General features: G+C 43.7%; 1 protein-coding gene across 1 annotated transcript; it reads left to right on the top strand.

Moving 5' to 3' along the window:
• The first annotated feature begins 226 nt into the window (after nt 1–226).
• LOC144501241 (neurofibromin-like) lies at nt 227–23,481 on the top strand. The gene is made up of 8 exons (XM_078224714.1): nt 227–346; nt 1,010–1,137; nt 5,453–5,553; nt 6,963–7,105; nt 8,370–8,416; nt 9,778–9,994; nt 17,169–17,222; nt 21,929–23,481. The coding sequence occupies exons 1-8, from the start codon at nt 313–315 to the stop codon at nt 22,069–22,071; spliced, it is 867 nt and encodes a 288-aa protein (XP_078080840.1). The 5' UTR covers nt 227–312; the 3' UTR covers nt 22,072–23,481.
• The last annotated feature ends 491 nt before the right edge of the window (nt 23,482–23,972 follow it).

Below are 23,972 nucleotides of genomic sequence, written 5' to 3'. Positions count from 1 at the left end.
GGCCAGAATTGAACCTGGATCCCTGGCGCTGTGAGGCAGCTGTGCTAACCACTGTGCCACCATGCCGCCCTTTGTCAGGTTGCTGAGAAGAACACCCCTGCCCTTAGGAACGCCCTGAAATGTGTTTGCTTGGGCCTGTACGCTAATCCGGAGTAAGTTCTGCCCTGCTGTGGCATGCCCTTATGTGCAAATCTGAGCGGATGATGAACCTTATGTTTTATAGGCACAAGGAAAAGCTTTGACCACTTGATATCAGACAGCAAAGCACCAAAGAGACAGGAGATAGAATCAGGGATTACTACTCCACCCAAGATGAGGCGAGTGGCAGAGCATGATTTTGAGATGGGTAAGCAGAAACATTATCATTTTATTTCTAAGCTATTTGTGATCTCTTTGCCTCAGACCGAGGTTAATACTGGGCCCATTGCTGTTTTGTACCATGTAGCTACCCAAAGCGCAAGCTTTAAAGAGCCTTGTGTTTAATTCCTTCTCTTTCTGTACAAAGCATGTTCCGACTTGCAAAGCATTGTGTTTTTGCGACCAATTGCCTAATACCTTACTGGTATTAGACAATGGGTCACTTTCCATATTGTACTTTCACTGTCAGAATCAAACACTCGCCAAATTCAATTTTGGAAAGTACAGTAATACTTCCCCAATTCTGCCTTTCAAGCAACCCAGGCTACACCACAGTGACACTTTGCCAGTTCATATAGTTTTTTACTCATTTACCCCCATTTCCTGAAAACCCTTGCATGAGAGTTCCATCAAACCTAATATCTTGACTCATTTGCAATGGATAAGGTTATGTGAGACCTTCTAAAGCTGCATTCTTATCTGTGTTGTCCTAAATATGACCTATTTTGTTTTTTCAATCTTTCCATTTATTTCATTTCAGATCATTTATGTTATCCTTGGGCATGTCAGATAATGGACCCAGTTCACCTGACCTCATTCATTCACAGTGATGAGTTGATTGCAATATCTGTTTCCCCTCTTCTCAATTTAGAAACACAGCGGATATCTTCACAGCAGCACCCCCACCTGCGGAAAGTCTCCGTATCTGAATCGAACGTGCTTCTGGATGAAGAGGTCCTCACTGACCCCAAGATCCAAGCTCTGCTGCTTACTGTGCTTGTACGTATAGCTTCCATTTGATTTGATTTATTGTCACACGTATTGGGATACAGTGAAAATTATTGTTTCTTGCGCGCAGTACAGACAAAATATACCGCTCATCGAGTACATAGGGGAAAAGGATAGGGTGCAGAATCTAGTGTTGCAGTTGCAGGTAGGGTGAAGAGAAAGATCAGCTTAATATATGATGGGGCTGTTCAAAAGTCTGATGACAGTAAGGAAGAAGACGTTCTTGAGTCGGTTGGTACGCGTTTTCAGACTTTCGTATCTTTTTCCCGATGGAAGAAGGTGGAAGAGAGTATGTCCGGGGTGCACGAGGTCCTTGATTATGCTGGCTGCTGTTCCGAGGCAGCGGCAAGTGTAGGTGGAGTCAGTGGTTGGGAGGCTGGTTTGCGTGATGGATTGGGCTACATTCAAGACCCTTTAACACCAGATGTCAATTTTTTTTAAATGTATTGTCTGGACTGTGTGCCCATTTTGTATCTTCTGCTCTGAATTTTAGCAGACTGTAATTTGAGTGTCTGTGTGGAGTTTGCACATTCTCCTCGTGTCTGCGTGGGTTTCCTCCGGGTGCTCTGGTTTCCTCCCACAGTCCAAAGATGTGCGGGTTAGGTTGATTGGCCATGCTAAAAATTGCCCCTTAGTGTCCTGGGATGCGTAGATTAGAGGGATTAGCGGGTAAAATATGTAGGGATATGGGGGTAGGGCCTGGGTGGGATTGTGGTTGGTGCAGACTCGATGGGCCGAATGGCCTCTTTCTGTACTGTAGGGTTTCTATGATTCTATGAAACCTTGCAAGAAATTATTTTCTTGTTGCACTGCCTGATAAGTAAAGCAAGTAAATTAGGTCTTGTTGGGGTTCATTACTAATGCTATATCCCACGATATTTTAGGGTGCATTCAGTTATCTTTGATGCATTTTGTTGCCTGTACGGGCATGAAAGATGCGCAAGAGCGGCGAGGGCGGGGCTGGAGGGAGAATTTAATTCTCCCCTACCCCATCCCAAATGTAATTTTCCTCTTCCCTTCCTGTGGGAGAAGCCTACTTTCCACTTAATGCATTGTCTAAGAAATTGCAGCATAAAAGGAGGCCATTCAGTCTATTGGGTGTGAACTCATCAACTGAAGCTATCTACGTTTGTCCCAGTTGCCTGCACTTAATCATATCCTTTCAAGTTGGTTTTCGAATACTTATCCAGTTCACTTTAAAATGACGTTGAGTCTGCATCAATAAACAATTCCGCCTTTCAATAACCCTCAGTGTATGAAAATCCTTCTAACATTTCCTGTTGTTCTGGCGACAGTGCTGTTGCTTTCAAATTTTCATCATCTTGAAAGTCTCAGAACCGCTGCTCCGGTTTGCAACACAGGTGGTCATTGTGCCTGTCCCAGCTTCTTGTAAGAAAATAGAATCCCTACAGTGCAGAAGGAGGCCATTCGGCCCATCGGGCCTGCACCGACAACAATCCCACCCCGGCCCTATCCCCATAAGCCCACGTATTTACCCAGCTCGTCCCCCTGACACTAAGGGGCAACCCCCCATGGCCAATCCGTCTAACCCACACATCTTGGGACTGTGGGAGGAGACCGGAGCCCCCGGAGGCAACCCCACACAGACAGGGGAGAAAGTGCAAACTCCACACAGACAGTGATTCGAGGCTGGAATTGAACCCGGGTCCCTGGCGCTGAGAGGCAGCAGTTCTAACCACTGTGCCACCGTGTCGCCCCTAATAGGTGTAGGCCATTCAGCCCTTTGAGCCTGTCCCACTTGGGTTCCAACCATTATCTTGCAGTTGTGTCTTTGTCTATATATGCCGCGTTTGTGAAATCTACCTCTCCACTCACCTGATGAAGGAACAGCGCTCCGAAAGCTCATGATTCCAAATAAACCTGTTGGACTTTAACCTGGTGTCGTGAGACTTCATACTGTGCCCACTATTTAATGTTAGCCTGTGTCTGAATTCTGTCCACCTGCATTGGCTCCATGTCCCTTAATACCCTTGGCGAGCAAAAATGTCGTGATCTCAGATTTAAAATTATTAATTCAAGTAGCATCTACTACTTGTAGAAGAGAGTTTAACACTTTTTAACATTTTACCATCTGTTGTATAAGTATTTCCTAAATTCGGTCTCCTGAAGAGCCTAGACTCCTCACCCTGTCAATTTATTTTAAAATAGTAAAACCTTGCTCAGTCCCAGTTTAACCTTCCATAATCCAGGCAATGGCAAACTGCCTTTATGTAATCTCTCCTCAGAATTTAATCCTTAAACTCCTGGTAACTTTCTGGTGAATCTGGGTTGAACTCCAAGGCTGATGTATCCGACGTCAGCTGCGGTGCCCAGAACTGCTCACAGTGTCTCACATAGTCACATAGGGCGGCACGGTAGCACAGTGGTTAGCACTGCTGCTTCACAGCTCCAGGGTCCCGGGTTCGATTCCCGGCTCGGGTCACTGTCTGTGTGGAGTTTGCACATTCTCCTCGTGTCTGCGTGGGTTTCCTCCGGGTGCTCCGGTTTCCTCCCACAGTCCAAAGATGTGCGGGTTAGGTTGATTGGCCAGGTTAAAAATTGCCCCTGAGAGTAGTGGGATTAGTGGGTAAATATGTGGGGGTAGGGCCTGGGTGGGATTGTGGTCGGTGCAGACTCGATGGGCCGAATGGCCTCCTTCTGCACTGTAGGGTTTCTATGATTTCTATGATTTTTCTATGATTTCTATGAACCAGGACTTTCGTATCCCCTCAGCAAACTTTCCTTGACTTTTAAGGTCTAACCCTCTGGAGATGAAGGTTAACATTTCATTCGCCTCTTTTCTTTGTGCCTGACCTCCATTCATAATTTGTGAACATGGCCCCTTGATGGAGACCAATCAACCTGTCATATTCGTGCCCCATAGCCCTCTCTCAAAATAATTATCCAGTTTCTTTCTGAAAACCATGATTGAATCTGCCTGCACCACCCTCTCAGGCAGCGTCTTCCAGACCCCAATCACTGGCTGCATTTTAAGATTTTCCTCATGTCACTTTTGGTTTTTCTGCCAATTACCTTAAATTGATGTCCACTGGTCTGCACTGTTGATTCTGCCAAGCCAGCTGTGTGGCCATTGAAGGATTGCAACCTTTTGAGTACAATCATCATGGACGTTGGATCAAGGTTGTCCAAGATATGGAGCAGGATTTTACAGCCTTGCTCATCCCGAAACCGTAAAATCCTGCCCGGGGTCAACGGATCTTCCCATTGTCCGCTCCAATTCCTGTGGCGGGTGGGGTTGGTAGAATTCTGGCGATGGTTTGTGAGCGGAACTGAGTGTTGCTGAAGTCCTTGCTGGTTCTTCCCTTTAGTTTGTGCAACTAGATTTGACTTTTGGTACATTAAGCTTCCCAGGCTTAAAAGACTGGAGGATTTGGCCAATTTGATATTAGGTTGCGAAGGTTTGAAAAGCTGAAGTATTCACCTTAAATCGCTGTCCTCTGCTTCTTGACTCCACCTCCAATGGGGACATTTCCTCCCTTTTTGATGATGAGCCCTCACATTTTGAACACCTGTCAAATCTCTTCTCCAAGGAGAATAACCCTAGCTTTTTTAATCTATCCTCATAACTGAAGTGTCTCTTCCTGGAACCGTTCCTGTAAATCTTCTCTGCACCCTCTCCAAAGCTTTCATATCCTTCCTAAAGTACAGTGCTGAGAATTGGACACAATACTTTACTCGGTGGAACCGGTGTTTTATAAAGGTTCATTGTAACTCCTTTGCTTTTGTGCGCTCGATCTCTATTTATAAAGGCCCGGCATCCTATATATCTTCTTAACTACAATCTTGTTTTCTCTTATATGAGGGGTCTCACTTTTCTTCTGCCAAGGGAGGGTCTTGCATTAGTACGAGGGCAAACATTTCAAATTGGAATGCGTTGTGAAGAAAATCTGTTGCCATTCCTGGGCACATGTTCACATGAGCTGGGTTGATGATGACTAGTGAGTATAGCAGATTATAAATTTCATTACTGTGACTCGGTACAGCAGAACATCGTCAAAGCTGTTGTATTGGGATTCTGATCCAATCCTATTTGTTTCTATTAGGATGGAGGGTTATAGGTAGGCCTAAAAGGTAGGGATATGTTCGGCACAACTTGTGGGGCCGAAGGGCCTGTTTTGTGCTGTAGTTTTTCTATGTTTCTATATGGTTATTACGCATCATATCACCACCCAGTGGTTTATTTTGGAACAGCTTCATTCTCGATATCTCTTAACAGCTTTCGTGTTTATTTTTAAATCTGAAAAATATGAAAATTCATCCTAATGAGTTTGTATTCTTTTCAAAGGCCACATTGGTGAAACACACTACAGATGAGTTTGATCAACGGATCTTGTATGAGTATTTAGCTGAAGCCAGTGTCGTCTTCCCTAAGGTCTTTCCAGTTGTGTAAGTTCCTCCTCCGATTACCTCATGATCTCAATTCGATCGTTGACCCAGTTGAAATGAGCATTATAGTGTCTTGCTGTGCCTGTTCATAACGAAACATTAGATCATGGGATTCTAGCTTCTCACCTCAGTGAGATATTGAGGAACTAGCTCAAAGTCAATTGTTAGGTCAAAAACCCAAGGTATAATATGAAGCCAGACTAGACCCCAACAATTCTTTATTTTGGCATAAATGTAAGAAAAAGATGTTTTGCCTCAGAAGTAATTCCACTGACAAATTAAAGATTTTATCAAAACAAGCTTTATTCATAACATAGTTTAAATATAACTAACAAAATGAAATAGTTTAACTCTTAACCGTTGAACAATCTTTAAACATAAGTTAGAAGAGGTGTTTCTTTTTATCAGCATTCAGTTCCAATTAAGTAAAATTTCTTTCATAGACTTAAACCCCACTTTAAAAGTTGTTAGCAACTCCAGACATACTTGCTTTGACTTGGGTTAAGAGCTTTGAAGCTTCCAGAGAGATTTTGTAGAGACACAGCTGCTTGTAGGCTTCTATCTTTAAACAGCCCTCTCCAGCAACTGAACTCAGGAGGCTGTTTTTCTCAGCTACAAACCTAGCTCTTCCCATTTCTAGTATCACATGACCATATGACCCTGTAAACCTAACTCAACTTTCCATTACTTTGATGAAGAAAACACCCCAAGGGTCCTTTTCTTAGATAAGCAAAATCTCATTAAGCCTTCTGCTCAATAAACACCTACATGGCTAAAATGAGTAATTACCCTGCTTTCCGGCATCTGCTGTATTCCTTCCAAACAAACCGACTGATTGTAACAAAATGCTGCATCTTAAAACAGCCCTCCTCAAACATAAACTATATTAATAACACAGTATCATCACATGGTTCAGTTGAGTTGAAGTATAATGATGGTCTTTATCTTTCGGATGAAACTACACCTTTAATATGCTGGTAAATCATTCTGCTTTGGGTAGAAGTTAATCTGTAGCAAGTGTTCTCATTAATGCTCCTTTTAGAACATTAGAGGAATGGTTTGCTTTCCACATAAATAATCTAACGGGGACAGCACACATTTGGATTTTGCTCCATCTCAGTGTAGAACTATTGTAGAACCTTTAAATCTGGGTGTTGTGTCAGCTTCTGAAACCAGCTCTCACCCTGCACCCTAATTGCTGCTTTTTGTTTGCTATTTTGCATTCGCGCGTTACGGCAGTGACAAAATCCTCGCGGTACTGTTTGACATGGAGAGATTGTGATGAAACAGAGCGCTTGAATTTTCACAAGGAAACTTCATGAAGTGAAAGGTTCAGTAATTTAAAAGATTATTGCATATTTTTGACTCGGTTAACGGATCTCATTCTGTGTTTTCTCTGTAAAACCTAGGCACAATTTACTGGACTCGAAAATTAATACCTTGCTGTCACTGTGCCAAGATCCCAACCTGTTAAATCCAATCCATGGGATAGTGCAGAGTGTGGTATACCATGAGGAGTCCCCACCACAGTACCAGCCGTCGTATTTACAAAGTAAGTACGCTTTCCAACTTCGGTTTTGAATGGGAATATTTTGCTTTAGCAGAGATGCGGAAGAGAGGGGCCTGGGTGTAATTGGGCAACACACTGGGCCAGATGTTTCTATCAATAATCACAGTGAGGATAGTGACAGTTGCTGTTATTTATGCATGAATGGTACAGGAACTCCAGGCAAGCAAGTTATAATAAGAAGCACACAGTTGGTGGATTGTGAGCTCTCAGTTCCAACAACTTTGTCGGAATAATATTTTCAACTATAGGCGACAGCTACAAGACAAACTAGTGGCCAACATTGATGTCCTGTTACAGCAAACCATGATGCAATGGCATCTCACCGCAAGGATCTGGAACAGGACCCGGCCCTGTCTCAACTGAGAATGGTCACATCTCCATTCATTGTGAGGGTCTTGTTGCGAGTTGGGCTGTGGGCCCATAAAGCCAAATTGATCCAAATTCAGTACAAACTGGTGCCGGTTTGTCAATTCTGTTCTGAGCAGGAATTGGAGCTCCGAAAAAACCCTGATGCAGGAGGATGTTCCACTACCGTGGGCGGCACGGTGGCACAGTGGTCAGCACTGCTGCTTCACAGCGCCAGGGACCCGGGTTCGATTCCCGGCTTGGGTCACTGTCTGTGTGGAGTTTGCACATTCTCCCCGTGTCTGCATGGGTTTCCTCCGGGTGCTCCGGTTTTCTCCCACATTCTGAAAGACGTGCTGGTTAGGTGCATTAATTACTGGTTAATTACTTGTGACTAAGAAATAAACTTTACTTTTTAACTTTGTTGGCTTCCAGTGCAACCACCAGGGAGCTTAGCAGTGAAACGGGGCTTTGGGAGGATACTGCACCATCTTTGCGAGAGCATCTTAAGTTATAAACTTATGACAGCCTTGTGTGGGCCAAATCATAGCCACAGATTTCAAAACCCCTCAGAAATGCAGGAATCGAGCCCAGTGCACTGTAGAAAATGAATTTTTTTTGTGCAGGTTTTATTTATTTATTAATGTTTGTCACGTTCGTTGCGAATTGGCAAGTGATTAGTCAACCCAAATATAATTTCATGCCACAGAAATGATTTGATGTTTTCACAGTGTAATTCACTTTATTGCTTGAAGTTAGTCTGAATCAGAAGGAACATTGTTGTGATTCCTTGAGGTTAATGAAGCGAGCACTCTAATCCGTGATGCACTTTGATTCTCAAGTTGTCTTTGAAATTTTTCAGACTTTGATTGTAGTTTTCCTGTCTTTCCCCAAATTTCAGGTTTTGGTTTCAATGGGCTTTGGAGATTTGCCGGGTCATTTTCCAAGGTGAGACTGAAATAATTTTGAGCCATTTTGTGTTATCTAATTTACACTGAATTATGCACCATGTTTAAACTGAAATGCGAGACTTGACAATTTAATACCCCTGCCTATTCGCTTCAGTATTTTTCAGTATTATAGGGTGGCATGGCGGCACAGTGGCACTGCTGCTTCAAAGCGCCCGGGTTCAATTCCGGCTTCGGGTGACTGCATAGAATTTGCACGTTCTCCCCGTGTCTGCATGGGTTTCCACCGGGTGCTCCGGTTTCCTCCCACACTCCAAAGATGTGCCAGTTGGATGGATTGGCCATGCTAAATTGCCCCTTAATCCCCCTGACACTAGTAGGGGTTTACGGGGATAGGGCCTGGGTGGGATTGTTATCAGTGCAGGCTCAATGGGCTGAATGGCCTCCTCCTGCACCGTAGGGATTCTATGATTCTATCCTATGATTTTCAGTGCAGTTGGGATGGTTTTAAATGAAATGTGATGAATGGGATGTTTAGCACAAATTAAAAAAAGCAAATTACTGCAGATGCTGGAATCTGAAACCAAAAGAGAAAATGCTGGAAAATCTCAGCAGGTCTGGCAGCATCTGTAAGGAGAGAAAAGAGCTGACGTTTCAAGTCCAGATGACCCTTTGTCAAAGCTTCAAAATGTCAGCTCTTTTCTCTCCTTACAGATGATGCCAGACCTGCTGAGATTTTCCAGCATTTTCTCTTTTGGTCGCACAAATTAATGTTTTGTTGACCGATTTCCATTTAGATATTGTGTCTCATTATCTCGGGATGTCCCAAACTGCTCAACGGCCAATTAAATACTTTTTGAAGCATTTGTAATGTAGGAAACACAGAAGCCAGTTTGCACGTAGCAAGCTTCCACAAACGGCAGTGCGACAATGACCAGATAATGTATTTTGTAAAAGAATATGTCGATTAACATCATGTTGTGAATATGATTGGATTTGTGCTGTAGCGTCTCTAGTCAGTATGCTTTCCTGGGGTCAGGTGGCTGTGTACGGACTGGTTCCAAATCGCACTCCCTACCTCCTCTCCATTTACTGGAGCTGCTTCAGAATGTTTGCCTGTTGGAGACATCGCCTGATCAGCCTAGAGTCAAGGAAACATGATGTAATGGAAATTTCGGTTTCATTTTAAAACTCAATGTTTTTAATCTTGTCATTTCCCCTCAATATACAATGGAGGAATTGTTTTGAGGAAACAATACTATCCCTGTAGACTTTCTCTCATCCTTTAAACCTTCTTATGTTTGAGCTTCTTTGAATATATGAGCCTTGGAATGTCATTTGCACCCTCCTTGGAACATTTAACTTGCAAATCATTTCTAAAATCTTCATCCTCTTGGACAGCAAACGCAGATCCCAGACTACGCAGAGCTGATAGTGAAGTTCCTGGATGCGTTGATAGACACGTATTTGCCTGGAATAGATGAAGAATCTGCTGAGGAATCTCTGCGCACACCAACCTCTCCCTACCCACCTCCTGTCCAAAGTCAGCTTAGCATTACTGCCAACTTAAACCTCTCCAATTCCATGACCTCACTGGCAACCACTCAGCATACCCCAGGTGAGTGACGGTTCCCTCTGTTCATTTGAACATGCCTTGAATTGATCCCCTGCCTTCTGGTACATCAATAATCGGGCTTTGTCTTTCAATAACACCAATTGCATCAGCATACTATTCACAACTTCCAGTGGTGGTCCTTTATATGTATCTCCACTCCTTTAAGATTTGCACCCTTGCTGGTTCTAAACTGGTGTATGCAGAGGGGAGAATATACACTGTGGATCCAATGAATACATTAAAACCTCTTTATTTTTACTCCAACTTTAAAGTTACAAAACCAATGCTCAGAGTGGACCAGGCAAACTCAAATCCATTCCTTGCTTGCTCCAAAAACCAAATTCAAAATCCAATTCATGGTCCCTTCAAGAGAGACAAACAAGATCCAAGGTGGCAAGATGAGGCATTGCCCCCGTCTTGGGCTTAATCCGACGCTTGATCTTAGCCAAAAGGCCGAGAAGTGAATATACTGAAACCTTTATATTGATTTTGATGTAAATGTTTTTGTTTTTGCTGGCTGATGGTTGTTTTGTGTTCTGTTTATGCACATTGTACACACTGTTTTAAATAGCATCACTTTTTCTGTTTTGATAAGATTTTTAACCAATGGCGAAATTCAAATGCCAGTGTCTATAAAACTCTCTCCCTCTTGGCACCTAATTAACCCTCCTTACTCAGCACAACTGAAGTGTTGTGACAAGGTGCCCCAATAGTTCTAAATTGTCCATCACAATCTCTAAACTAGCTCTGTATATGGGCACAGGTTGGGGCTGCTTTCAAAATGGAGGGTCATTCTGAGCATCAAACCTCAGCTGGAACGGTTGAGAGTCATGCTCTGAACTTGGCAAAGCCGGGGTGCGGAGATCCAGCCCAAGATAGATTCCGAAGTGACTTATCCGTGGCAGCACCTCTCTCGAATTTTGCAACTTTTAAAAAATTCCATTTAAGCTAATATTTGATTTTTGTCGGCATATTTTCATTTTGCGTTGTATTTAATTTTTAACGTGTTAACCTCTTCCTTTTTGATTATGCATGCACTGAATTTTTCTCTCGTTTTGCTTTGTTTCTCCCTCTCGTCTCCTCTGCGCTTGTGCTGCTGTCAATGACTAGAGTATAGACGATCACCAACAATGCCCCACTTGAGGCCCTCTGGTGGAAATACCTGGTACAGGTGAAAACTATAGTGCGGGCAATCTGTAATGCCCTCAGTGGCCTATAGTTTCTAATTAGCAAAAATTATTGATCATTAGAGTATGCTTCAGTTTAGTATGGATTTATGGTAGACTGTATCTTTGTTTTCTAGATGTCAATCTACTGTTACATTATCTCACAAACAAACTGGGCCTCATTGTAATCAACATCCCAACCCAAGCTCCCATCCACTAAGTCCATATCTCTCTCAGCATCTGTTTTTTGCGGTAGCTTTGGTAGGTTTTGGCCCCAGGTAAGCAGTATCAAAGGCCCTTTTGAAGTCATATCCATTTAGGAAAGTCTGGTTTCTCATTGAGTAAGCCAATACCTGGTGAGGTAAAGATAGAAAATAGTAGATTTAATTTCCAATTTTGTGCTGAGTTAGTTTACTCACCTCATCGCTGATCTACTCACCAGCACTGGCTTGACAGGGAGGTGAAAGCAGATTCAATAGTAATTTTGGAAATCTAAACTTGAGGGGATTGAATTACAAGGCTATCGAACAAGAGTAGGGGATTGGGTTTAATTAGGTCAACATGATGGGCTAAATGGCCTCCTGCTATATTGTTCTATGATGTGATACTTTCAGAACTCAAGTTTGAAAAAATCCAGGGCACCTTTCTGCAACCCAGTGGACCCTGTTGGAAACATGGGCGGCACGGTAACACAGTGGTTAGCACTGTTGCTTCAAAGCTCCAGGGACCTGGGTTCGATTCCCGGCTTGGGTCACTGTCTGTGTGGAGTTTGCACATTCTCCCCGTGTCTGCGTGGGTTTCCTCCGGGTGCTCCGGTTTCCTCCCACAGTCCAAAGATGTGCAGGTTAGGTTGATTGGCCATGCTAAAATAAAAATGCCCCTTAGTGTCCTGAGATGCGTAGGTTAGAGGGATTAGTGAGTAAGTATGTAAGGATATGGGGGTAGGGCCTGGGTGGGATTGTGGTCATTGCGGACTTGATGGGCCAAATGGCCTCTTTCTGCACTGTAGGGTTTCTATGATTCTATGCCCAGTTAAGGAGCAAATTATCTCTACATGAGCGGTGCTTGAGTAACCATTGATGTTCATTGTCACCTGGTGAAGTAAAGGAGAAGATTGTGGGAGCGGGGAATCATTCATTTTTGAGTAAACGACATTGGGGTAACGCAAACTGGCTGGGACCACAGGACTGCAGCAGGATTGCCAATGGTCCCAGAAGGATTTCCACCGCTGCCCAGATAGTCTACATTGAGCGACATGGCTTTAAGTTGCTGGTCGCAGACCACTTGCATATAGGCAGAGTGAAGCTTGTGGCATTGTGCGCCAGAATCAGAAGGATGCTCGGATGCCATTAGTAGTGCCCTGCACTTTTGAGAATCTGTAATGTGAAAAAAATGACTTGGTGCATTTAATTTATTGCTAGTATCCTGTGGCAAACGTGATAAATGTTTTTTGCCTTCACATCAGAATGTTTAAAGCCATAAATGGATTAATTGTGAGATGAATTCTTTCAATTTTCCTTGTGTCCTATTCGGTAAAGATACCACACTGTATAATAAGGGACCAACAGGCTGAACTGTTCATTTTACTCCATAATATCACTCACCTTTATCATAGAATCATAGAAACCCTACAGTGCAGAAGGAGGCCATTCGGCCCATCGAGTCTGCACCGACCACAAGCCCTACCCCCACATATTTACCCGCTAATCCCTCTAACCTGCCCATTTTTTTTTAGGATTCTAAGGGGCAATTTTTAACCTGGCCAATCAACCTAACCTGCACATCTTTGGACTGTGGGAGGAAACCTGAGCACCCGGAGGAAACCCACGCAGACACGAGGAGAATGTGCAAACTCCACACAGACAGTGACCCGAACCGGGAATCGAACCCGGGACCCTGGAGCTGTGAAGCAGCAGTGCTAGCCACTGTGCCACCGTGCCGCTGCTGTTAATAGCTTCCATATTTTTTTGTTACCTTCAAGCTCAATTTTTCTCCATTTTGGCTTTGCCAGCCTCCGTGTAAATAGTGTACCCTGATCCAAGCTTAGCTTATAATTGGAATGACCTGAAAGCTACCCCATTAATACCCTCTCTTGCTCTCCAGGACTGAGTATACAGGAAGTAATAATGGGGACTTATAAGAATGATACTGCAATAATTGTGGTGATTTCAATCATTACATAGATCGGATGAAACAGATTGACAAAAGTAGCCTGGAAGATGAGTTCATAGTGTTTTCGGGACAGTTTCTTAGAGCAGTACATTCCAGTATCAACCAAGCAACAGGCTATTTTAGACCCAGTAATATGCAATGAAGCAGGGCCACATTGTAATGTAGCCTCTGGGCAATAGTGATCATAACATGATAGCATTTCCATTCAGTTTGAAGGTAAGAATTGTGGGTCTAAAACTAGTGTCTTAAACATAAATAAAAACAATCACAAGAGCATGAAGACAGAGTTGGCTGAAGTGAATTGGGAAAGTAGGTTAAAAGATGGGACAGTATAGAAGCAGTGGCTGATATTTAGGGATATTTCATAAATCTCAGCTAAGCTGTATTCCATTATGAAAAGGATGTACCATCCATTGGCTAACTAAAGAAGTTAAGAACAGTTTCGCATTGAAATAAAAAGTGTGCGGTGTGCCAAGCTGAGTGGCAGGCCAGTAGATTGGACAGATTTTAGAACCCCAAAGAATAAAGGTGGGAGAAATTAGGGTACAAGTGGAAGTTAGTTAGCAATATAAAAGCAGATTGTCAGAGTTTCTACAAATAAATAAAAATAAGAGTAACTAAAGTGAGCATTGGCCCCTTGGAAGTGAAACCTGGGAATTATTAATGGGAAGCAAGGAAATGGTGGAAGTGTTGAACAGAGATTTTGTGATTGTCTTCACTGTGGGTCCACTGATCCCTGGAATGAAGAGCTTGTCGTATGAGGAACAATTGAGGACTCTGAGTCTGTACTCGTTGGAGTTTAGAAGGATGAGGGGGGGATCTTATTGAAAATTTCAGGAAACTGTGAGGCCTGGATAGAGTGGACGTGGAGAAGATGTTTCCACTAGTAGGGAAAAACTAGAACCAGAGGGTGCAACCTCAGGCTAAAGGGACGATCCTTTAAAACCGAGATGGGGAGGAATTTCTTCAGCCAGAGAGTGGTGAATCTGTGGAACTCTTTGCCGCAGAAGGCTGTGGAGGCCGGGTCATTGAGTGTCTTTAAGACAGAGATAAATAGGTTCTTGATTAACAAGGGGGTCAGGGGTTATGGGGAAAAGGCAGGGGAATGGGGATGAGAAAAATATCAGCCATGATTGAATGGCGGAGCAGACTCGATGGGCCGAGTGGCCTAATTCTGCTCTTATGTTTTATGGTCTTATGATGGGTGATACAAAAAAATCCCAAGAATAGTTCAAAATCAAGAGGCGAAAGGGAGGGAGGAACTTAAAGTAATCACTAGGAAAATGCTACTGGGAAAATTATTAGATCTAAAAGCTGATGACTGCCCCCCACCCGGACCTGATGGTCTCATCCTAGGGTCTTAAAAGAAGTGGCTTTTAATCTCTAATTTAAATTACAAATTTTAATTTTTCACCCATCAAGTATTTATCCGGTTCTCTTTGGAAAGTTCTTGAGAATCTGCTTCCATCACCCTTTTAGGCAGTGTATTCAGGATGGTTACCTGTTTACCAAATCTAGCACAGTGGTCAGCACTGCTGCCTCACAGCGCCAGGGACCCGGCTTCGATTCCTGGCTCGGGTCACTGTCAGTGTGGAGTTTGCACATTCTCCCCATGTCTGCATGGGTTTCCTCCAGGTGCTCCGGTTTCCTCCCATAGTCCAAAGATGTGCAGGGTGGGTAAATTGACCCTAGTGTCAGGGGGATTAGCAGAGTAAATATGTGGGGTTACGGGAATAGGGCCTGGGTGGGATTGTGGTCAGTGCAGGCTCGATTGGCCGAATGGCCTCCTTCTGCACTGTGGGGATTCTATGATATTGAAGAAAGCCCTCTCCTTCAGGGGTATTGCCAACTGACTAAACAGTAAATTATGTTGCATGTTTAATGTAATAAAACATGCCAATGCACTTCACAGGAGCATATAAAACACCCCAAGACACACACACAGCTATTAGGTTAGATGACCAAATGTTTGTTCAAAGAGATATTGCAAAAGATGAGAATGCAGGTGATTGGGGATGGCAAATGCAATGTTGGTGTTTATTGCGAGAGCAGTGGAATATCAAAGTCGGTAAGTTTTACTGCAGCTCTACAAGGGCGTTGGTGAGACTACATCTGGAATACGGTGTACAGTTTTGGCTTCCTTGTTTGAAAATATATATAACTCTGTTAGAAGCAGTACAGAGAAGGTTTCCTTGACTCATTCCTGGGATGAAGGGCTTATCCCATGAAGAAAGGTTGATTGGTTGGCCCCATACCCATCAGAGTTTAGAAGATTGCGAGGTGATCTTATTGGACTATACAAGTTCCTGAAGGGACATTATAGACTGGATGATGGGAGGGTGTTCCCACTCTTGGGGGAGATTAGAACCAGGAGTCTCCCCTTTAAGACCGAGATAAGGAAAACTTTTTTCTCATTAGTCTGAGGAATTCATGTCCTAGAAAGCAATGGAGGCTAGGTCATTGGATCTATTCAAGGCCAAGTTTGCCATATATCTGATAGACAAGGGAGTCAGGGGTTATTGAGGGGAACAGACAGGAAAATAGAGTTCAGGCCATAACCAGGTCAGTTACGGTCTTACTGAATAGTGGAGCAGGCTCAAAAGGCTGAATGGCCTACTCCTCCCAGGCCCTGTGTTCCTATGTTAGGTTTTAAGGAGTGTCCTAAATGAGGAAAGCGGGGTGGAGGTTTGGCAGGATGACCATCCATCCTGGATTTTATGGGACTGCCCCATATTTTAGATGGGTGTCCAGCCCCCAAATGAAGCCCCTGCCCCCCCCCCCCCCCCCCCCCCCCCGTCATATGATCTCCCATGCCGAAATGTCCCTTCCCCCCCCCCCCGTGAAAATTGGTCACCCTGGGTGCGGAGTGGTGTCAGGAGAGAATTCCAGAGCTTAATTAAAATCGGGGATGCTCATGAGGCCGGATTCAAAAAGAGTGCGGACATCTTGGAGGACTGTGGGTCTGGAAGGATTTGTAAATAAGAATGAGAATTTTGGCCAGGAACCATTGTAGTTCAGTGAGCATAGGGGTGATGGACAAACAGGACCCGGCACAAGTTTAACCACGAGCAGCGGGTTTTTGGATGACCTCAAGTTGACAGAGGGTCAAATGTGGTAGACCAACCAGGAGTGCGTAGTCCAATCTAGCGATAACAGAAATGAATGAGGTAGCAACTTTAGAGAGTGGGCCCTGAGAAGAATTGACTTAATCTTCAGTGGGCGTTTTTCCCCAGATGTTGATGCTCAGCTAGCCACCATTTAAATTCTTCATGAAAATGACTAACTAATTAAATTGCAAAGAGGGCACAAAGCCAATCCTCAAGTAACTATGCTTTAGGTTTTTGTCTAAAACCCTTGATGGAAAAGGTACACTCTCTCCAAATGTAGAACACAAATCTATTGTAATATCCACTGAGAGTGTGTAGCTAATGTCAAATGTCTGCATGGGTTTCCTCCGGGTGCTCTGGTTTCCTCCCACACTCCAAAGATGTGTGGGTTAGGTGGATTGGCCATGCTAAATTGCCCCTTAGTGTCAGGGGGACTAGCTAGGGTAAATTCATGGGGATAGGGCCTGGGTGGGATTGTGGTCAGTGCAGACTTGATGGGCCAAATGGCCTCCTTCTGCACTGTAGGATTCTAAGTGCCTCTTTGTTCTTTATCCAACTTGCCCCGGGCACACAACATTACACATTTACAGTGGATCAGCAGGTTCGAATGAGAAATATTATGGGTTGGTCAGTGGTGGCCAAGGGATGTGACAATTTAAATGTTTGTCCAAAATATTCTTTCATTCTCATCACCATTCGCTTTTTTTTCTCTCTCACTTTGTTTCCATGAAGCTTCTCTACCTTGCTCTAAATCAGCAGTTTTCATACAGACAATCTATTCCAAAGGTACTTTTTTTTTTAATTTTTGTATGAAGTGCAAACATTTATTAACACAGGCCTGCCTTTCGGATGAGTTTGCATAAGTTGTAATTCCGGGGAAGCCATTTCCGGGGTTTGGGAAGAGGGGGGGGGCGAAACCCCACTTTAATTGGTGATTTTTTTTTTCTTCCTGTTCTGCATCAAGCTTGCTTTCCAATGAGGGTAAAAGCCGATGTAAAGTGAACTACTTCAGGTGTCACAATGAGTGTCTCGCCTTTTCAGATATCAGTTACATGGGATTATGGCCAACTTTCAATTGCAACATACTGGGCAGGCTAAAAATCTCAGCCAATAAAACAGAAACTTCTGGAATTCCTCAGTAGGTCAGGTAGTGTCTATGGAGGGAGAAACAGAATTTAATGGATCATGCAGGGCGGCACGGTGGTTAGTGCTGCTGCCTCACTGCGCCAGGGACCCCCCCCAGGTTCGATTCCCGGCTTGGGTCACTGTCTGTGCGGAGTCTGCACGTTCTCCCCGTGTCTGCGTGGGTTTCCTCCGGGTGCTCCGGTTTCCTCCCACAGTCCGAAAAGGCGTGCTGGTTAGGGCGCATTGGCCGTGCTAAATTCTCCCTCAGTGTTACCCGAGCAGGAGCCAGAGTGTGGCGACTAGGGGATTTTCACAGTAACTTCATTGCAGTGTTAATGTAAGCCTACTTGTGACAATAATAAATAAACTTAAAAGTTGATGAAAGGTCACCAACCTGAAACTTTAACCGTGTCTCCCTCCACAGGTGCTGCCAGTCCTGCTGGTTATTTTAGACATTTTCTCTTTATATTTCTATTTTTCAATTTTCTTTTGGCCACGGTTAAATTATTAAATACAAGAGCAAATAAATTGCTACATACAACCTGTGGCAGTGTGAGTGGTCAAAATGGGAAATACCAACTAAGATATCCAAATAACCCATATTGCCATTTTTAATCTATTTATATGCTTTTTAATGTTGTATGATTTTTACAAAATAAGGGAGCTTTCAGCTCTTTAACATGCTTCCTTCCCAGTGCTTTTGCCTGGAAGGATAAGTGAGAGATGAATTTGTTATAATTTAATTGTGTGCATTTTTAAGGCTTTAAACTATACAGCATTGAAATCTGGTAAACTGTTAATCGCTCTGATTAGGTTTGTATGTGTGGGCGGGAGTGGCAGGAAGTGTGTGATGTTACAAATGAAACGCACAGCGCCTTAACATGTTGGGGTGCAGCTCCCGACAGAGCCTTCATGGGTTACAGTCACCCCGGAGCCATTTGTTTCAAAACCTCCAGGCTGGAGTATGGGAAAGTATGTCAAACGGCATCAAAACACTCAGGGGAACACAGACAGACAGGCAAAGTGGGTGGATAAATGGCGAATGAAACACAATCTAGTGGAGTGAGTGTGATTCATCTTGGCAGGAGAGTTAATGAGGCCACTTGTTGCTCGGAGGATAGGAGATTAAATAGGATACAGGAACAGAGAGATCTGAAAATAAAAATATATAATTAAGCGCATATGCATCTCCTCCCTACCTAATGACAGTAACCCTCCTCAAAATGTTCATGAGCATGATTAGAAGTCCAGTGGTCACGGAAAGCATTCGATAAATGGATGTCTTTTAAATTACTAAAATTAGCAACAGGTATTGAAGAGGCCATATAAGTTGCAAGCTAAGTATTTGAGTTCATTTCTGAAAAAATACAAGGCAAAGGAGTGATACTTGAAATACTTTGTGCAGCTCTCCTCAGAAAGGACTTTTTCACACGTGTTTATGCTTTTGTTTTAATCTACCATGATTCTGTCTATCTTTATGTTTGATTCCCATTCAAAACATGGGTGTACGGGACAAGTCAGCATTGTTCTTTGTTTGAATCTGGGCTCAATGCCAGTTCCGTATAGGTTAAATAGCAATTCTGTTTGGTCTTGCTGCTATGTTAATATTTTAGCAGTTCAGCTGAAAGAGCCACCATCTGCTGTGCCTTCAAAAAGCCAAGTCATCCCATTATCAACCTGTCATTTTGGGGGTTAGTTATCAAAGTAATTGTGCGTTGCCATAATGACTAAAGTCTCAACATAAGAGGCCCGTGGTTTTTCTTTCTCTTCCTCCATAACAAAGAACAGTGCAGTTCAGGAACAGGCCTATCAGCTCACCAAGCCTGCGCCGATCACGTTGTCCTATCTAGACCAACCGCCTAGATCCCTCTATTCCCCGTCTGTTCAAGCGTCTATCCAGATAAATTTAAAATGTCACGAATGTGTTTTCCTCAACCACCTCACTTGGCAGTGCATTCCAGGCCCCCACCACCCTGTGTGTAAAAAAAACCTTCCCCCGCACATCTCCAATGAACCTTTCTCTCCTCATCTTGAACTTGTATTCCCTTGTAATTATCATTTCTGCCTTGGGAAAAAGCTACCAACTGTTCACCATATCTACGCCCCTCATAATTTAATAAACTTCTATTGGGTCGCCTCACAGCCTCTGTCTTTCCCGGGAGAACAACCCCTGTTTATTCAATCTCTCCATATCCTGGTAAACCATTTCTGTACTCTCTCCAAAGCCTCCACATCCTTCTGGTAGTGTGGTGACCAGAATTGGACACAGTGTTCCAAATGTGGCCTAACCAACGTTTTATATAACTGCAACATAATTTGCCAACTTTTATACCTCAATGCTCCGTCCGATGAAGGCAAGCACGCCATGTGCTTCCTTCACCACCTGTGCTGCCACTTTTAAGGATCTGTGGACCTGTACTCCCAGATCTCTCTCAGACTTGACCCCTTTGCATAACGGGTGTATTAATGCTAATGAATTAGTTGCTCTTAATTGAACACTTTGACATATATAAATATATCCCATCCCCACATTAAATAGCAGGTCTACACACAGACGCTTTACAAAAGTATTGCAATTTCTAACTGACCACTTTATTTGATGCAGCCTCATGTCCCACCTGGGGCTAGGAGGACAAGACGAGGGCATTTGTTTACAGCAAGTCATTAACTCAATGTATCAAGAATTGCTGTCGGGAGCCTTTTTCTAATATATATATATATATATATAATAAATTAGGTAGCTGAATTGGCAGAACTTCCCTTTTTTTGGCTAAAATCATGTGTTTAATCAAAGGCAGCTGTTGGCCTCCTGGCAATGGAAGGCCCTTAACCCGCATCATTATTAGTGACCCTTGTTGAGAAATTGTGTGTGAGGACATTGTGTCCATCCCTCCACAGTCAGATAGCCTGCCGCCTTTCACTGTCTGTGCTCCTGCATGAAGAACCTTTAGCACAGCCTATCAGGTTACGCAGGTGAAGTCTAGAACCAGTATGGATTAGCCTATGTTTCAGTGATTCATAATCCTATTGTGCTATTTATCTTTAGATCTAAAGAAATTGCAAGTCTGTTTGGCTTTCTCTGAGCTTCAAAGCTGCAAGCAGGGAGCTGGTATCAAACGTCCCCGAGTAAAGTAGCAGAGGGTTGCAGGTGCAAATCATCACCTTCAGGAGAGAGAGGGAGGATGAGCTGGAAACGAGAACATTAGATTTGAGGTAGTGGACTCTCAGCAGCTCAGAATTGAGGCACATTCAACCAACTCCACACAATTCTCGGAACCTTTTGGCTAAGATCAAGTGTAGTATGGATCGCCTGCACTTGGTTGAGGTCATTAGGTTACGCTGAGGCTTCATATGTTTCATATGAAGCAATTTTTAAAAGCGGCATCTCGGCCTTTTGGCTAAGATGCCAATGAGCTCAAGTCTTGGAGGAGGATCCTCCCCCTTCTCCAATCAGCTTGACTCATGTAGATCAGGCCCAGGACAGGGTGGTTTTGGTCTCCCGTCCTGTCTTGTCAGCCTGGATCTGAAATGTCTCAACTTGTTGAGACTCTGAATTGGATTTGATTTGATTGAATTGGAAAAGTATAAAACAAAAAAAAACTCCACACAATTAGATTAAAAAGTGTTGACACTGGGGGGTATTTTGCCATTTTCAATGCCGGCACAGTGGTTAGCACGGCTGCCTCACAGCGCCAGGGACCCAGATTCAATTCCCGGCTTGGGTCACTGTCAGTGTGGAGTCTGCACGTTCTCCCCGTGTCTGCGAGGGTTTCCTCCAGGTGCACCAGTTTCCTCCCACAGTCCGAAAGACGTGCTGGTTAGGCTGCATTGGCCAGTAAGACCATAAGACATAGGAGCAAAATTAGGCCACTCGGCCCATCGAGTCTGCTCCGCCAATCAATCATGGCTGATATTTTTCTCATTCCCATTCTCCTGCCTTTTCCGCATAACCCCTGACCCCCTTATTAATCAAGAACCTATCTATCTCTGTCTTAAGACACTCAATGACCTGGCCTCCACAGCCTTCTGCGGCAAAGAGTTCCACGGATTCATTACTCTCTGGCTGAGAGTTGCTGAGTTCTAAGTTGTAAGCAAATCTTCAGTGCATAGTCTGTGGTCCTGGATGGCATATCCTGATTGTCTTGTTCTGTCTGTTGGGGAGGAGGACACGGGTACAGCTAAAACGTCCCGGGGGTGAAGGGTCCACACTTGACTGCCAGTCTTGTAGCTGCTATTTTTGGTATTGTGCTGAGTCTTGGGGGCACTCTTCGTGACCCCTGATATTTTGCCATTTTTTTAAAAACATGCAACACGTTCTTTTTAAGTGAGTAACATTCGCCGTGCGTTTTTTTTCTGTGACTTTCCAGGAATCGATAAAGAGAATGTGGAGCTCTCGCCTACATCGGGGCACACCAACAGCGGGAGAATCCGTCACGGCTCCGCAAGCCAAGTGCAGAAGCAGCGCAGTGCTGGCAGTTTCAAGCGCCCCAGCATCAAAAAGATTGTGTGAAGTGTTGTGTGACTGACCCCATCGAGTCTTGTTGGGCTTCGCCCAGGCGAACCCCACCACCACCCTCTGCCCCCCACTCACCCACCCCCCCCCCCCCCCCCCCCCGCCCCCGCCCCTTCCCCAAAGAAAACGTCTCTGTTCCTGCCGCATCTGCTGCCTGGTGATTAACAGCTGAAGGTTGCCCTGCGATCCAATGATTTTCTTGTTCCCATGCAGCCAGTATTTTCTGCAGTGTTTCTGGAAAATGGTTCTTATTCACAGAACATGAAGTTTCAAGAGAAAGAAGTATTTTTGTTTTTGATTATCTGTCATTTTATTTGGGGTTGGAGGTGGGGAAGAGATAAAGGCACTGAAATTCTTATCAACACTGTTAATAGCCATTAATTGCAGAAAGGATGGTTCTACCTTATTTGCCTTTTATACGATAATGATAAGTGCTTTGCTGTTTGTGCACTTTTCAGCGATCTACGAAAGTGGCTTAATGGGTAGGAATTAATCACGTCCGTTGGTGATTTTTTTTTGCTCTGAGGAGAACTCCCCTGTGTTTCGAAAAAGAAACCTTTAAGCTGTAGGTACAATAACCAACCACCATGTTTAAAGCACATTTACCACACACACAAGTTAAGTCCATTACAGCAACCATAGAAAATGTACAGAACCATTGCATTTATTATACTGATTCCACAAATAACAAAGACGTTGTCTTTTTTTTATATTTGTTTACAGTCCTGGAAAAACTATGAATTAAAAATATGATATGCAAGAACTTTGCCAAAATAGATAATTATCACAACAACAACAAGAAACGTTAGTATTAAATTTGTGGTATTGAGCAAATGTGACTCCTTTAGGCACAATTGTGTAGCCGCCATTATGTCACACACAAAAAATGAAACAGCAACGATATCTTGTGCAATTAACAATACATTTCAGTGTGGTCTCAAGGATGGTGCCCTAGAGACAGTGCTCTTCACAGTTGAATGCTGATGAACCCAGGGCAGCGGACTTGAGGTTAATATCACTGTCTTGGATTTTGTTTCTGGGTCTCTCTTTCTCTGTCTCATACATACACATGCACAGACACACACACACCGATGTGCACATGATTTACAAATCAAAGGTGTTTCTCTCAGTCAATGTTATGCAACAGACCTTACTGTAAGAAGTCACTGCTAGTGTTGGCCACAGATTTTTTTTAAACTGCAGTACATTCATTTGTAAATAGTTTTTGTGTAAAATTGACAAAGGTATATTTACTACACTGTAAATACATGTGATGATATATTGTATTATTTTGCTTTTTGTAAAGCAGTTAGTTGCTGTACATGTATAACATAACAAAATTTGATTATTCTAGTGTCAGTAATGTTAACTTCTCTCTTCCCTTCCGTTGCATTTTATGTCATTAAAAGAGGCAAAAAGGAAACAGTGTTTTATTGCTTACAAGTCTCATCAGCTAAAATATCTTCAGCAAAGAAGTATAATTCTCAAACGCCATGTCCCATTACGACCTACTGACCTTATGACCGAGAAAGGTGCTGGTTAGGTCCGTTGGCCGTGCTAAATGGCACAGCGGTTAGCACTGCTGCCTCACAGCGCCAGGGACCTGGGTTCGATTCCCGGCTTGGATCATTGTCTGTGCGAAGTTTGCATGTTCTTCCCGTGTCTGCATGGGTTGCCTCCGGGTGCTCCAGTTTCCTCCCACAGTCTGAAAGACGTGCTGGTTAATGCATTGACCCGAACAGGTGCCGGAGTGTGCTGACTAGGGGAATTTCACATAACTTCATTGCTGTGTTACTGTATGCCTTATGTAGTATCATAGAAACACTACAGTGCGGGAGGAGGCCATTCGGCCCATCGAGTCTGCACCGACAACAATCCCACCCTATCCCCAGCACCCC

The sequence above is a fragment of the Mustelus asterias genome, chromosome 12 (genome assembly GCF_964213995.1).
Source record: "Mustelus asterias chromosome 12, sMusAst1.hap1.1, whole genome shotgun sequence".
NCBI classification, from domain to species: domain Eukaryota; kingdom Metazoa; phylum Chordata; class Chondrichthyes; order Carcharhiniformes; family Triakidae; genus Mustelus; species Mustelus asterias.
This window is presented reverse-complemented; position numbering and strand designations above follow the sequence as displayed.